Raw genomic sequence first — 17,730 nt, 5'->3', positions numbered from 1 at the left:
TAAAGTAGCACAGGATGGAGAGATGCAGAAAAAAAAGCTTAGAAAAGACTTGGAAGACACAATATTACTTTGTAGAAGACAGACAATTGAATATGTTAATTAACAAGCAGAAAGGTGAAGTTTTCAATTTTAGTTCTATTGTTTTGAATTTGTATTGTTTAGCTGTGTGGTTATCCAGTAAAGTTACTAAGTATTTCAGTGTCAGTGACTTCACAAGATACTGCATGATTAAAACACAAATCTGAGACAAAAGCGCTCGACTTGGCAAAATGTCTTTTATCAAATATGGCGAAAAGAACAGAAATAGTCACGGCAACAATCCACACAATTGCATCATTAATTGCGGAGACTTATATCGATAGAGATGTTTTGAAAGACTGTTAGGGACATAGGAAAAGCATCCGAAATAAACTTTGGACTGTCAAAAGTCTGAAGGAATCATGCAACAATCTAGCACCACGTGCCTGGAAAATTAAATTTTATATCAGTAAAAGATGTGGCAAAACTAAAATGTACTTCTCCATGGCAGCAGATGAAACCACTTGCTGTTCAAAGGCAGCTCAGACAGTAACACTTTTGCATGCTGTGATGAATGTGTTGGAGGCTTATAAAGGAATTGCCAGATTAACAAGAAGTTAATATGCGAACAATAGACATTGATCTGTAGATTCATGCCCAGAATAAGACTGAATCTTTGGATTTTCAAGGGAAGAAACAGTTCGACAGATGATAGGCAGGCATAACAGAGTAATACATTTCAAGCTATATCCAGTGGACAGAGAGGAGCAGCTCATTGAGAATTACCATCGGCAAAATACATATGGCAAAGACACTGGTTTTGCATATAATATAAAAATTATCTCCAGTCAATGTCATAGAATTGCATAGACCCCCACTGCCATAATTTTCAAATGTATTCATAACAAACTGATGGCGAGTATAGGGTAGCACAGCAGAAATTAAAGCCTTAAAGCTTTCGGGGTGCTGTTGCCAGAGGTCAAATCAATTTTGATGGTGGAAAAAATACCATTACTTACCTGACCACGTATTTTAGTCATCTGAATAATCTTACTTTCCTTACCATGCATCTTAATCATCTGAACTCCCCAATACTGATTTATGGTAGTATGTTTAGCAAGAGAAATGTGCTCAGTTTTCTAGAGCCATCTCTGAAGTTTCCAAAATTATACCACAGAGGCAGGAGTCTGCTTCTCTTTCTGCCAGTGCATTAATACATGAGTGTGCCATTTCACTTCTGAATCTCAACAAATCCAAACTATACAAATGGATGCAGATAAAAATTCCATAGAAGCAACACACCTGGAAATCCCACATGTAAGGTGTAATGACACTAAAGTGGCTTTTCCAGAAGCAGAGCAATATATCACATTATGATTGGAAAGGTATCCACTAATAAATTTATATTGTTTCATTAAAGTTCCTCTTAAGGCGAAAGCAGAGAAGTTTAAATTTTGAAATCAGAGATATTGATTAGAATAAATCATAACCGAGACTTCTTATCTGAGAGTTTCACAGCTTGCAAATGATTTTAAGCATATTAGGTCATCAGCCACACAAGAAACTACTGGACATGCTTCTTGCATCTTAAATAACCACTAGCACACTATTGTTTTGTAGCAGTCCAAGCAGAAATGAGACAGTTAGTAAGTCTGGCTTCTGTGCCATTATATAACTGATTGAAAATATCAATATCTGGTTTCATTTGAGGTCCTTAGAAGAGGTGTGTATTGTCAGTGATTCACTGCCCCCCACAATAACTGGATTATGAGTTAGATGCAAAGTTTTATCATAGATTCCAGTGAATCCAAATTCAAGTTTGCAGCACTGGTACTTTGAATTTTTGGTGACATCTCAAAAGTAGTAGTCAATTCTGTATTGTAGACTCTAGCACAACAACCTGCACATTCTCACAGTCAGCAAAGGCAGACAATTCTCATCAATACAGGTTAGACCCAAAAACCTATTGCACTCACCGTTAGCAGGATCAAATACTTTCATATTGTACAAATGTCCAAGATGGGGCAATGGGAACCAAACACATTGAATCATGAATACTTAAATCAATGCATGATGAAAGCTTATCAACCCAAGATAAGCTTTTGTTACTTTCTCCTGATGGTGCCTAGTCTGAGCACTTCCAGCATCCTCAGTTTCTATTTCAAATTAATAATATCTATAGAAAGTTTTAAAACCTTTTTGATATTTAAAACAGAAAAAAATAGAGCAAACTCTAGAGAACTTCAGGATACTAAACAGCGAAGACAGTTGGTTAGATAGATTGTAAAGAAAGACCTAGCTCTTTTACACCATTCATTAATGCTGATTTTAAGCAGCATTAGATGGTGATAATTCTATTTTTATGATGTTCAGAGCAGCCAGGCAAGCAGGCATGCAGTTTTATATTGATTATGCATGTTGTTATAAAGCAGCTAATGGTGATGCTTTGTCAATTCAGCCAAATCGCAAAGCTCAACTGACAACCAGTTACTAGCAAGATTTTTTCTTTCTAAATTTATTAATAGGAACTCATATATTTAGCAAAAGCCACATTATGTGACAAGACTAAAGTCAAACATGCACTGCAAGATTATAATTTACAGCAATGATAAAAGATCACATATATTAATGTAAGTAAAGGGCTAGGCTGAGGAGAATCACAAATGGTGTATTAAGTGTTGAAATTGAATAGGTGGCCGAGACCAGTGAAAATAATAGATTTACATTACGGATTATCCGAAGAGAAATTCAAACCCAGTGTAGCAAAAGGTTGGAGCAGACAACTGGACACAGCTCATGCAGGAATACAAAAGACACTAGAAAATTAGAAAATGGTAAAAGAAAAGCTAGATTATTATAGTATAAACTAAACACATTTTTATTGGAAGATAAAAATGTAAATACAGTATAACAAAAGAGAGCTTGTTTTATCTTTTGCTTATGGGCTTTGCACCAGCTGCTTAAATGCAACAGATGGCATGCAGCATCAATGTTAACTTGTTCACATTTAACATTAAATTTAACAGCACCATATACAAGCTTACTGCCAACACCACTGTTGAGGGCCGTATCAGAATGTGGTGATGAATCTGCATATGGGAGGGAGACTGAGAACTTGGATGAGTGGTGTAATAACAATAATCTCTCAATCAATGTCAATAAAATGGAGGAACTGATTGTAGACTTCAGGAGAGGGAAACCAGAGGTCTACGAACCAGTTATCACCGGAGGATCAGAGGTGAAGAGCACGGTAACTTTAGTCACTATTTCAGAGAACCTGTCCTGGACCCATCATATAGATATAATTGCAAAGAAAGCACAACAGTGCCTCTATTTCCTCAGGAGTTTGCAGAGATTTGGGACGTAAACGAAAACCTTTTCAAACTTCCATAGATGTGGAGTGGCTGCATTACTGGGTATGGGAAAACAAATGCCTTTGTCTGGAAAACCCTGCAAACAGTAATGGATTTGGCCAGGTACATCACAGGTAAAGCCCTACCAACTACTGAGCACATCTACATGAAACGTTACCACAGGAAAGCAGCATCCATCATCAAAGATCCTCACCACCCAGGCCACGCTCTTTTCTCACTGCTGCTATCAGGTAGAAGGTACAAGTGCCTCAGGACCCACACCACCAAGTTCAAGTACAGTTACTACCCTCAACCACTTGGGGGGAGGGAACATCAACTCAGACCATGAGAGGCGTTGGGCATTTTCATGCCTTGCAAGGTGCAGATTGGAAGTCTGTGTGGGGCGCCACTCCTCGCACAGACTAGAGCAATGTGTGATCAAGGGCACAAACACGCTGCCACGGCTGAGGCTCGAACTAGCAACCTTCAGGTAACTAGATGAACGCCTTAACCACTGGGCTCTTGAGCAAAAGTGGAGAACTACACTCATTCCATTTCTGATGTTCCCACAACCGATGGCCTCACTTTATTTCATACTCGTTATTTATTGCTATTTATTTATATTTGCATTTGCACAGTTTGCTGTTTATTGATCCTGTTTAGTTACCGTTCTATAGATTTGCTAAGTATGCTCGCAAGAAAAAGAATCTCAGGGTTGTATGTGGTGACATGCATGTACCCTCATAATACATCTTACTTTCAATTTTTTTTAACTTTGAACATTAGCAATGTTAATTTGTTCACAAGTGCTTTGCACTTCATCATTGACCTAAAGTCCTTATAATGGAATATGTATAGTTGAGGACCTTTTTCCACAATTAAGGTTCAGGAAATAAGGCATGAATTATACTACACTTATTTTCTTGAATCATTGGTAATATTTTCAAAGCTGTGCAAAACTTCCTGTAGGTCCTGATCCCAAATGAAAGGTGACTGCAAATTTCCTGCCTTGGACAAATTTTCAGGCAACAGTCACTTGAAAAAAAATATAAATCAGATCAAGGAATTTTCAGCCGACATTTCTTTTATCAAGAGCACTTTACAGTAAATTAAATTAGCCCTCTGTGTAAAACCCAGGATCTCATCATCGTCCTTTGAAGGATGATGAGGATCCAGAATCTCATCATCGTCCTTTGAAGGATGATGAGGAAGGCATATTTGCCTTCACTGGTCAAGGCATTAAGTACAGGATATCACATTACTGTTGAAAAAACATTTGTTAGACTGCGTTTATAGAATTGTATGCAGTCATGGTCACAACATGAAAGAAAGGGCATGACTAGGTGAGAAAAGACACAAAGAACAAATACAAAAAAAAGATTTACAAGGATGTTGCTGGAATTGGAGGGTTTGAGTACCAGAAGAGACAGGGTATGTTAGGTCTATTTTCCCTGCAGCAATAGAAGCTGAGAGGTAACATGGTGGAAGTACAGTTGCAAAAAAAATTGTGAACCCTTTTCAATTACCTGGTTTTCTGCATTAATTACTCATAAAATGTGGTCTGATCTTCATCCAAGTCACAATAACAGACAAACACAACCTGCCTAAACTAATAACACACAAACAATTGTGCTTTTCATGTCTTCATTGAACATGTTGGTCAATCATTCACAGTCTAGGCTGGAGAAAGTACATGAATCCTTGGTAGAACCTCCTTTGGCAGCAATAACCTCCACCAAACACTTCCTGTAGCTGCTGATCAAACTTGCACAATGGCGAGGAGGAATTTTAGATCATTCCTCTATACAAAACTGTTTCAGTTCATTAATATTTCTGAGATAACTTGTATGAACAGCCCTCTTTAGGTCATGCCACAGCATCTCAATTGGGTTAATGCTCTGACTCGGCCATTCTAAAACACAAATTTTCTTCTTTCTAAAGCATTCTGTTGTTGATTTACTCTTGGTTTATAGATCATTGCCCTGTTGCATCATCGAACTTCTATTAAGCTTCAGGTGATGGACAGCTATTTCGACATTCTCTTGTAAAATGTCTTAATACAATTTTGAGTTCATTGCTCCCGTAATGATTGCAAGCTGTCCAGACCCTGAGGCAGCAAAGCTGTCCCAAACCATGATGCTCCTTGCACCATACTTCACAGTTGCGACCAGATTTTGATGTTGGTGTGCAGTGCCCTTTCTCCTCCAAACACAGTAGTGTGCACTTCTGCCAAAAAGTTCAACTTTTCTCGCATCTGTCCACAGAACACTGTCCCGGAAACGTTGTCGAACAGACTGGTGGTCTTTTGCAAAATTGAGACGTGGAACAATGTTTTTTTTTAGATCAGTGGTTTCCTCCATGGTGTCATCCATGAACACCATTCTTGTTCAGTGTTTTTCTGATCATGGACACATGAAAAGAGACTTCAGCAATTTCTAAAGATTTCTGCCCGTCTTTTGCTGTAACACTTGGGCTCTTTTTTACCACCTTCAGCATTGCATGTGTGCTTTTGGTGTGATCTTTGCAGGACACCCACTCCTAGGGAGAGCAGCAACATACTGAATTTCCTCCATTTACAGACAATTTCTCTTACTGATGAACACTAAGGTCTTTAGGAATGCTTTTGTAGCCTTGTCCTGCTTCATACATCTCTATAATTCTTCTGAGGTCTTCTGAAAGTTGTTCTGATTGAGGCATGATGCACATAAACAGATCTTTCTTGAGAAGAGCAGGGCACCTCTACAACACACACCTCCGATCTCATCTCACTGATTGGAACACATGACTCCAAATAGCTTCAGTAGAAGGCATTACCCCAAAGGTTCAGGTACTTTTTTTAAACCTACACTGTGATTGTTTAAACTGTGCACTCAGTATTGATGAGAAGTACAATTGCTTGTGTGTTACTAGTTTAAGCAAATTGCATTTGTCTATTATTGTGACTTGGATGTTTAATTTTATGAGTAATTCCCCTAAAACCCTCGCTAATTTTTATAGATGCACCGTAGAAAGCATTCTTCTAGGGTGCATCACAATCTGGTATGGAAGTTGTCCTGTCCAAGACTGGAAGAAGCTGCATAAGATCATGAACACAGCCCAGCACATCACATAAATCAATCTTCCGTCCTTGGACTCACTTTACACCACACACTGTCGGAGCAGTGCTGCCAGGATAATCAAGGACACTACCCACCCAGCCAACACACTTTTCGTCCCTCTTCCCTCGGGAAGAAGGCTCAGGAGCTTGAAGACTCGTATGGCCAGATTTGGGAACAGCTTCTTTCCAACTGTGATAAGACTGCTGAACGGATCCTGACCCAGATCTGGGCCGTACACTCCAAATATCCAGACCTGCCTCTTGGTTTTTTTGCACTACCTTACTCTCCCTTTTCTAATTTCTATTTATGAGTTATAATTTAAATTTTTAATATTTACTGTCAATTTGTACTCTAAGGAGCGCAAAGTGCAGAATCAAATATTACTGTGATGATTGTATGCTCTAGTATCAATTGTTTGGTGACAATAAAGTAATTAATGCAAACTTTTTCTTGCAACTGTATATAAAATTATGTGAGATACAGGCAGAGCAGATAATAAACATCTGTTTTCCATGGTGGGGAGAGAGGTGTCTAAATCTAAATAACATAAAGTTGAGGTAAGAGAGACGTTAAAGAGGCCTGAGAGATTAATTTTCCAAACAAAGTAGTTGCATCCAGAATGAATTGCCACAGGTGTTGGAGGCAGAAATAGTAATAACAATTAAGAGGAAGGATCATGAAAGATCAGTAATCATTCTAACATTAGTGACAATTCATTCATTTATCTAGGCTTTGTAATCCCTTCTTTATGTGTCTCCATCTCTCCTTTCTTTTAGGGACAAAATGTTGGATTTTCCCTTCCACACTGTGTCTTGTTTGGCTGCAACGTTAAAAAAACATTGTTAGGTTTAACAATGTCAATGTTCAAATTAGCATGTGAAAATGATTGTATGTTGCCTGCCAAATAACACCAAAATAAAAAAAATAAAAAATACCAAGGGATCTTGTGACAATTATACCTTAAGTGGTTGATTAATTAAACACAGCTTAACAAATAAATTTAGTACGTGATGGCTAATCCAATCAATTGTGGAGAATTCAGAGTGCCAAGGCTGGAGGATGAGGAATAGCAACTATGTGGAAGATTCTAACTATCTAAGCATTTATTATTATATTAATTAGCGCATGAGCTAATAATCATTGCTTTTGGGCAGGTGTTTAGAAAGTTTACTTTCAAATCATCAGATATTAAATGGTTATTATATCATAACAAATTCTCCCATATGAAGAGGAACTTAATTTGTACAACATCTTAAATGATCACATAATGTCACAGAAAGGTATTTGACCTATTTAGTTACATAGGAGGTGCAATCTCTGTTGTACATTAAGAATTCAGCATAATATTAACACCACAAATAACTGAGATAGTGACCAAACATGGTGTTTCAATGTTGTTAGCCAAGATCAGTATCGGTCAGAATAAATGTTGCTCTTCATGTCAGGAGGAACACGTCCATCTTTTATGTCTATCTAAGAGGGAAGATGGGACGTTGGTTTAATGTCACTTCTGAAAACTGGCCTCCCCCTCCCCTTCCCTCTTTCAAATCTCTTACTAGCTCTTTGTTCAGTTAGTCCTGATGAAGGGTCTCGGCCTGAAACGTCAACTGTACCTCTTCTTAGAGATGCTGCCTGGCCTGCTGCGTTCACCAGCAACTTTGAAGCGTGATTCTTAGAGGTGTATTATTCAGAACATTGCTCTGGAATGTCATCATTGATTTTAAGCTTACATAAAAGTTATAAAGGAAACATATCAGCACAGGGACGCGTTCTCTAGATGCTTGCTTGATACCTCTGGGTACGTTGAGAGTTATTTTAGGAGGAATAAATTTGTAAAGCACATTTTTTGGCATCACATGAAAAACAATGGATCAAAGCATTAAATATTTCTTACTTATTTTGCTTTCATCTTTAGAAGATTTGAAAGTCTGCTGACCAAGAAAGTTACAAGAGGCCTAGGTACGATCTTCAGAAAGCCGCCGGTGAAGTGGCAATTTCGGACTAAACTTGAATCAACGAAGGATGCTTGACAGTGTGGCAGTGCTTAAATGTTGTCATGTTTTATAAGTTTAAATCGAGCGACATAGGCACAAAAGGGTTTTGCTTCCAGATGAGCTCAATAGCTTCTATGCTCAGTTTGACAGTCAAAACATGGAGGAACAATCAGGAATACCGACAACCCCCAATGATCCTGTGATTTTAGCCTCCAAAGCCCACGTGCGAGCAGCCTTCAGGATGAACCTACGAAAAGCATATAGCTCAGACAGGGTACCTGACCAAATGTAAAAGATTTGTGCAGATCAACTGGCTAGAGTGTTCACTAAGATCATAAATCGCTCACTTTGGTAGTCTGAGGTACCCACTTGCTTCAATTAGACATCACTTATACTGGCACTCAAGAAGAATATAGTAACCTGCTTCAATGACTATTGTTAGTAGCACTTACATCTACAGTAATAAGTATTTTGAGAGGTTGGTGATGAAACATATCAACCCTTGCCTGAGAAGTGGCTCCAATTTGCCTACTAAAGCAACAGGTCCATGGCAGATGCCATCTCATTGGCTCTTCACTCAGCCCTAGAACATCTGGACAGCAAAGATGCGTACATCAGGATGCTCTTTATTGACTACAGCTCGGCATTCAATACCATCATCCCCTCACAACTAATCAATAAGATTCAAGACCTTGGCCTCAATACATTCTTGTGCAATTAGTTCCTTGATTTCCTCATTTGCCGATTCCAGTCAGTTTGGATTGACAACATCTCCTCCCCAACCTCCATCAGTACAGTTGCATCACAAGGTTGTGTGCTTATCCCCCTGCTCTACTCATTTTACACTAATGACTGTGTGGCTAAACACAGCTCCAATGGCATATTGCTGAAGAAACCATTGCCATAGACTGAATCAGCATTTGGAGGGAGATTGAAAATCTGGCTGAGCAGTGCCATAACAACAATCTCTTACTCAACATCAGCAAGACCAAGGAGCTGATTATTGATTTCAGGGGGAGGAAACCAGAGGTCCACAAGCGGGTCCGCAACGGAGGATCAGAACTTTAAATTCCTTGGTGTTATCATTTTGAAAGATCTATCCTTGGCCCAGAACGCAAGGGCAATTATGGAGAAAGCACAGCATTGCCTCTACTTCCTTAGGAGTTGTGAAGATTTGGTATGGCACCTAAAACTTTGTCAAACTTCTACAGATGCATGGTGGAAAAATATGTTGCTTGGCTGCATGACAGTTTGGTGTAGAAACAGCAATGCCCTTGAATGGAAATTCCTACAAAATGTAGTGGATACAGCCCAGTCCATCACAGGTAGAGTCCTCCCCAGCACTGAGCACGTCTCACGAATCATTGTCGCAGGAAAGCGGCAATCATAATCAGGGACCCTCACTACCCATGTGATGCTCTCTTCTTGCTGCTGCCATCTGGAAGGTGGTACAGGAGCTTCAGGACTCACACCACCAGATTCAGGAATAGTTAATACCCTTCAATCATCAGGCTCTTGAACCAAAGGGGATAACTTCACTCAATTGCACTTACCCCATCACTTATCGGTTCCCACAACCCATGCACTCACTTTCAAAGACTCTTCATCTTGATATTTATTGCTTATTTATTTTTGTATTTGCACAGTTGATCGCCTTTTGTGCACTGGTTGAATGCTCAAGTTGGTGCGGTCTTTCATTGAAGATATTATGGTTATTATTCTATTATGGATTTATTGAGTTTGCCCACAAGGAAATGAATCTCAGGGTTGTATATAACAGCATATATGCACTTTGATAATAAATTCACTTTGAACAATGTTTTTACGATAATTTGAATACAATACTATGGACAAAATGTGCATAACAGATGAGTATTATCATTAATGTCCAAGAACTTTATTACATACTGAACACTCCTCTATGTGGAAAATTGGGTGAAAAATTAATACATTCCACATTGATCCGTTATTGAACAATTACAATAGACAACATCAAGAAGCTTCCATCCACTTTTGGAACTCAGAAAAATAGAGGGCTATGGGTAAACCTACGTAATTTCATGTTCAGACATGTTCGGCACAGCTTTGTGGGCCCAAGGGCCTGTATTGTGCTGTAGGTTTCTATGTTTCTATTTAACAAATCAGTCTTAGCCTTGAATACCCAGGATAAATTTCCAAACGGAAAAAACAAGATCCAAAAAATTCACCTTAACTAAGAAATTACTGAAAATTGTTACACATATCGGAAGGGACTCTACTCCTGAGTTAAAAAGAATGACAGGTGATCGCATTTCAATATAAAAAAAAATTCTGATTACACTTGGCAGCTTGGATGTCTTCCTTGGATTGTGTATCCAGGAACAGAGGGAAGAGTGTCAAGATATGGTTAGCCTTTAAGAAAAATTCCTTTACCTGGATGGGTAGTGGATGACTGAAATTCTCTACCCAAGAAGGCTGTAGAACCTCAGTCATTCAGTATATTCAAGACCAAGATGTATAGATTTTTAGATATTAAGGGCTGAAGCACACAGTATGAGCACCGGAAAGTAAAGCTAAGGTGCAAGCAGGAACGAGGGATCAAATCCCTCTTCTTACTTCTAACATAGAACATAAAACATGAACAACACATGAACAGGCCCATCGGTCCACAATGTTGTGCCAAACCAGCTAAAAAGCAAAAAAAAACATCCAAAAGCTAATCCCCTCCTACCAACACAATGCCCATATCTCTCCATCTTCCTCACATTCATGTGCCTACCTAAATGTCTCTTAAAAGACTCCAATGTATCTGCCTCTACCACCAAACCAGGAAGTGCACTCCAGGTATTTACCACACTGTGTACCCCTCACATCCCCTTTGGACCTACCCCCTTCTCACCTTCAAGGCATGCCCTCTGGTATTGGACATTTCAACCCTGGGAAACAGATACTCCCTGTCCATTCTATCCATGCCTCTCATATTCTTGTAAACCTCTATCACATTTCCCCTCAGCCTCCGACGCTCCAGAGAAAACAACTCAAGTTTATCCAGCTTCTCATGATAGCACATGCCCTCCAAACCAAGCAGAATCCTGGTAAACCTCTTCAGCACCCTCTCCAAAGCCTCAAAATCCTTCCTATTGCGGGGCTTTTAAGCTCAGTGCCTCGACTGATAAAGCAAGCCACCTTATCAACCTGTGGAGCCATCTTCAAAGAGCTATGAACTTGGATCCCGAGATCTCTCTGCTCAGCAATACGGTTATGGATCTTGCCCTTAACAGTGTACGATCTCCTTGCATTTGTCCTACTAAGTTGCAACAACTCACATTTATCTGGATTAAACTCCATCTGCCATTTCTCTGCCCATATATGCAACAAATCTATATCATGCTGTATTCTTTGCCAGTCTTCTACACCTTATCATCTGCAGTCTTACTAACCCACCCATCTACATTCTCATCTAGGTCATTTATATACATCACAAACAACAAGGGTCCCAGCACAGATCCCTGTGAAGCACTACTAATTACTGACCTCCAGCTCAAACAAGTCCCTTCAACCATGTCTTCGTTGCGCAAGCCAGTTTTAAGTCCAAACAGCCAATTCACCGTGGACTCCATGCATCTTAATCTTCTGTGCTGATGGACTTTGAGGGACTTTGTCAAATGCCTTACTAAAATACATTCACTACACTTCATCAATCTTTCTCATCACCTTGTCAATTAAGTTGGTAAGTCACAACTGTCCCGCACAAAGACATGCAGGCTCTCCCTAATTACGCCATGGGTTTCCAAATGCTCACATATACTATCCCGAAGAATTTTCTCCAGCAATTTCCCTACAACTGATGTGCAACTCACTGGTCAATAGTTCCTAGGATTTTCCCTTGCTCCCTTCTTAAATAGAGGTACAACATTAGTCACTCGCCAGTCCTCTGGGACCTCACTTGTATCTAGAGAGGACATGAAGACACTGGTAAAGACCCCAGCAATCTTGTCTCTTTCTTCCTTCAATAACCTGGGGTAAATCCCATCAGGCCCCAGGGACTTATCCACCTTAATATTCATTTGGAGGCCCAATACTTCCTTTTCCTTGACCTCTAAAAGCCCTAACATATTTATACACTCAGCGCTTGTATTCAATGGATACTTTACAGTATAAGGTTGTTCTCCTTGGATGCTTTTCAACATTAATGGCAACTTATATGCAAGTTCTAATTTATTTTCAATGTTGGCCAAACTTACGACAGAAATTCATTGTTCATGACCAACATTGATATCACATCGAAAAAACACATTTAAACTAAACAGAAATACAACATACAGTACATTTCTCACTGAAAAAACTACAAAGCTTCCCCTTTCTCATGCAAATAGTGAATCATTCTTTCAAAAAAAAACTTAAAAACCGATGAATATGGTATGAAGTCTTTAGCTGTATCCCATCTTACACAGAGTGTGCAGATATTTCAGACTTCCACAATCTGCACATTTTAAAAAAAGATTTTCATGCCCCTGAACAGGTTTAGATGTTGCCACCAGTAGCTGAGGAAATCTTCACATTCCATTCTTAATAACAGGAATGGTTTGGTTCAATCAGAATGCAGACTGGATTCCATCAATTCATTCCAAAAAACAACTTTTTAAAAATTAAAATCTAAATGAAAACTGCAGTTTTTGGAAATGTGATATAAAAACCCTGGGAACACTCAACAGGTCAAACAGAATCTGTCCGAAGAGAAAACAAATTTACATATCAGGGCAAAAGCCCTTTCTCAGAACAAGGAGAGAGCTGTTTTAAATTTTAGAGAAGATGGGGGAAGGATGGACAAGATAAAATGTTTGCAATAAGCTGATACTAATGTCATGATGGTTATAGTATACTGATAAAAGCATCTGATTGATAGACGAGAGCCAAAACAAAGTTGTGAAATAAAAATCACAACTATAGGAAATACCCATGAGGGCAGGCAAAAATCAGGAGAAGTCTTTATTTCACAATCGGCCTAATTTGGTGGCTTGAATTTCCTGAATTGAATTACTACTCTCGATCTCCATCCAATTTTACTGCAGCCTAAAATCCAACTTGGCCTTCATAGCCATCTTTAGCAATGAACTCCACAGATTACCACCCTCTGGCTAAAGAAACCCCTCCTCATCTCAGTTCTAAAGGAACATCCTTTTACTTTGAGGCAGAGTCCTTTGGTCGTAGACCCTGCCACTACTGGAAATATCCTCTCCATGCAACAATATAAACTCCTGCAAGTGCATGCCCAGAGCCATCAAATACTTGTCATGTTAACCCTCTCATCCCCAGGCTCATTGTCATAAACAACATTATTTCTGTGAAAATAAACTTTTGACGGTATGATGCCTAATACTTTCTTTTACCTTTAAGATGAACCGTTTTTAAAGGTATGAATCCCTCTTGCCTTTAAGATGCTAAAATGACTTTCTAATTACAGGATGTACCAGCGCAAAATGCCCTGAAATTCTGTAGATAAACAGAATCACTACACTGCTTGCTCACCAAGGACAGCAAAACCAGTCCAACTCATTCTTTGAAAATCTGGAAGAATGCTTACCTTCCTCAAACTTTCTTCAGTTGTTGAAAAGTTTATATTTTTGACAAATAAAGTGCATCCTGGAATACTTTCATTCTCTTCCTCTTGAATTGTAGAATCATCTTCATTTATAGCTAGGTCACCTTGATCTTCTACAAAATAAAAAATCAGTTTCAATTTATTATTTGCTTGTTATTTTCCAATATAATTTGCCCAAAAAAAGGCAAGATGTGACTATACCAGTATCTCGATATTTTTCTGCTGAATTAAACTGACTAATCTTTGACATTTTAGTTGATCTTAATCTCACATTTTTCATTCAAACTTTTTTGTCTTTTATCTAAAGCTGAACCTTAGCAATGCCTGAAAAACTGGGATAGATTTAGTTGCATAAATTGTGCATAATTATATAAAGTAATGAAAAAAACAAATCTGTAACATTCCACACCTGTCAAAAACCACAGCTGCTTAACAAACAAGTGCAACATTAGTAAGGAAGAGCAGTTTACACATCAAGTATTTGGCAAAATACTGTCAGACACAGCAGTTTGATCTTGTCAGTAGTAATGAGCACAAGTGTACATTTGTGACAGCCTTGCACAAGATTTGGAGGATGCCTTGGCAACAGTCCTGGAAGGGATAACATAACCATCTATTTTCTTCAGAGCTTCTTCCTTGAATGTGGCTCTACTTGCATTAATGATCATTAAACTTGGCTCTTTGCAACACAAGTTTTAAAGTATCTGTATGAATATATTTAATGTTTCTAGAAAATATCAACTGTTGCCTTCTGAGTTTCTTAAACCAAGCAAACCTGCAAGCAAGCCTCTATAAATAAATACTGAATTCTTAAAAGAAAAAAAAACTAACAAGAGTAAACTTGAAATTCAGATTTACAAGGAGGGCATGCTGGTCACTATTTTCTCTACATTAATGAGGCACTATAATAGTTGAGTTAAACATGCCTTACACATACTGTCTCTGGTATGTTAATTGTAACTGCTTGCTTACACTAAATTCAGCATGGTCAAATTTATCTTTTTGTTGATTGATGTTTTTCTTTTTAACTTAAGTGCAAGTGCACACAAGTTTTATCAAGCGTCTCAGGTATAAATTGAAGCCATCCTTTCCTAGGTCAATTAGATTGACTTCATTGTGAGCTCAACAATGCCCAATGGGACATGGTGGTGTTTAAATTTATAAGGCTTATCTAACTTGTTCTGAATAAAGTGAAAAATATCCATTTGTTTCTCTGCGTCAGATTTTTGTACAGCAAAGCAAATTTGCTAAGACAAAATCACATTTAAGTACAATTAGTTTTCAACCACTAAAACAACTTGCATCGTCAATGTAGAACAGTGCCTCAAGAAGAAATTGGTTGAGGAGGAGGAGGAGGAGGTGCATAGCAAGTTTCGGCAGCAAGGAATGAACAAGATACTTGAGGAATATAAAAGGCAGAGCTAAAGATGGCACCAGAGGGCAACTCCTCCTAGCCCATCAGTGGAATAGTTCAAATTCTTCTTTTATTTCCCTTTCACGGTGGCTGGGGTCCTGTCAGAGTCAGCGATCCAGAGTTGCACTCAAACTGCAGTTCTGCACTACGGCGGGTTCCCGTTCTTGCCGTTTTCCAGTCGGTTGCGTTTTCGATACCTCCAGGAGCAACTTGGAAGACGGGCACTTCAGGGTGCAGCCAAGTAAGGCCCGGAGGACACAATTTCTCACCATTGTCACAAACTGAAGCGTCACAGGGAGCTGAAACACTGAGGTAGCCAGTGTAGCAGTCGGAGGCTTCTGCACTCAGATGATCGCTAATGAGTGAGTTTGCTGCAGATTCTGGAGTCAGGGGAACTCGAAATCAAAGCGGCGCAGCAGACTGTAACATTGAAACGACGATTGTTTGTCTCCCCTCTCACTGTGGAAGGAGTGATATCTCTATCTCCCTTGTTAGTGACAGAAAGTGCCTGAGGGATGTTAGACTGATAGGATGAACAGTAGTTTTTGATAGACGATAGATACGGTCCCTCTTTTGGGCTTTGCTGTTGCTTGCATGGTGGTTGGTGGGAGTGCTGATGCTTTCTGCGAGAATAAGTTGGGGGGAGAGGGTTGATGTCGTTTATTTCTGTCATTCATTCTTTGGGGTTTTTCTTCTGTCTCAAGGATGTTTGCAGAGAGTAAGATTTTCAGGTTGTATATTCATTTTCTGATATTAAATGAAACCATTCAATACACAAGAACACTTAAGAGGGAAATCAAGAGAGCTAAAAGGCATGAGGTTGCTCTAGTAGACCAGGTGAAGAAGAATTCCGAGGGCTTCTACCTTAAAAGTAAAAGGATAGGAAGGGAAAAATTGGTCTTCTTGAAGATCAGCAAGATCATCTATGCATGGAGCAGAAAAAGATGGGGAGATAGTAAATGGATGTTTTACATCTGTATTTACTTAGAAGATGGACACAGAGTCCAAAGAAGAGATGCAAAACAGCTTTGAGATCATGGACCCTATTATAGATTATAGAGGAGGAGTTCCTATTGTCTTGAAGCAAATTAGGTTGGTAAACACCCAAGGTCTGACAAGGCGTTCCCTTGGATCTTGTGGGAGGCTAGTGCACAAATTACAGGGGCCCTAACAGCATAAGGCCCTGGCAACATAAAATGTCCTTAGCCACAGGTGAGGTGCCAGAGGAATGGAAGGTAGTTAGTGCTGTTCTGTTGTTTCAGAAAGGCTCTAAGTACAAGCCAGGAAATTATAGGCCAGTGAGCCTGATGTCAGTAGTGGATAAAGTTATTGGAAGGTATTCTAAAGGATGGACATACAAGTATTTGGACAGACAGGGACTGATTAGGGATAGTCAACACGGCTTCGTGTCTAACCAGTCTTTTAGAATTTTTCAAGGAGGTTACCAGAAAAGTTGAAGAAGGAAAGGCAGTGGATGTAGTCTACATGGACTTTAACAAGACTTTTGAAAAGGTCATAAATGGGAGGTTGGTCAAGAAGATTCAGTCACTTGACTTTCAGGATGAGGTAGTAAACTGGATTCAACATTGGTTCTGTGTGAGAAGCCAGAGAGTGGCGGTAGATTGATGCCTCTCTGACTGGATATTATTTCTTATACACTGGGCCCTCTGCCTACTAAACTATCTTTCTGATACACCACGTATCCTTGGACATTCAGTTCTCAATGGCAGCCATCCTTCAGCCAAGTTTCAGTTTGGAGGCGGATACAATAGGGTCTTTTAAGAGACTCCCGGATAGGTACATGGAGCTCAGAAAAATAGAGGGCCATGGGTAACCCTAGGTAATTTCTAAAATAAGTACATGTTCAGCACAGCATCGTAGGCTGAAGGGCCTGTATTGTGCTGTAGGTTTTCTATGTTTCTACGTTTTCTATGTTTTTAGTCGCCAGCTTCCTTTCATAATTTATCTTTTCCTCCTAATGACCTTCTTAGCTTCATTCTGCAGGTTTTTAAAAGCTTCCTAATTCTCTATATTCCCACTAAATTTGGCTTCCTTGTATGCCCTCTCTTTTGCTTTTACTGTGGCTCTGACTTCACTTGTCAGCCACAGTAGTGTCCTCCTTCCATTCGAAAATTTATTCTTATCTGGAATATATCTGTCTTGCACGTCCCTCATTTTTCACAGAAACCAGTCATTGCTGCTCTGCTGTCCTTCCTGCTAGTGTCCCTTTCCAGTCAACTTTGGTCGGTTCCCCTCTCATGCCACTGTAATT

At 39.3% G+C, this 17,730-nt stretch overlaps 1 protein-coding gene across 1 annotated transcript in view; it reads right to left on the bottom strand.

Annotated features, from left to right (window-relative positions):
- Window positions 1–17,730, bottom strand: part of rbm19 (RNA binding motif protein 19) — a 265,310-nt gene that overhangs the window by 187,967 nt on the left and 59,613 nt on the right. The window contains exon 17 of the mRNA XM_072247529.1: window positions 14,027–14,157. Within this exon, the coding sequence (XP_072103630.1) occupies window positions 14,027–14,157 (131 nt within the window). The remainder of the gene's footprint in view (window positions 1–14,026; window positions 14,158–17,730) is intronic.

This window comes from Mobula birostris, chromosome 31 (genome assembly GCF_030028105.1).
Source record: "Mobula birostris isolate sMobBir1 chromosome 31, sMobBir1.hap1, whole genome shotgun sequence".
NCBI classification, from domain to species: Eukaryota; Metazoa; Chordata; class Chondrichthyes; order Myliobatiformes; family Myliobatidae; genus Mobula; species Mobula birostris.
The sequence above is the reverse complement of the archived record's forward strand: the minus strand, read 5'-3'. Positions and strand labels throughout refer to the sequence as shown.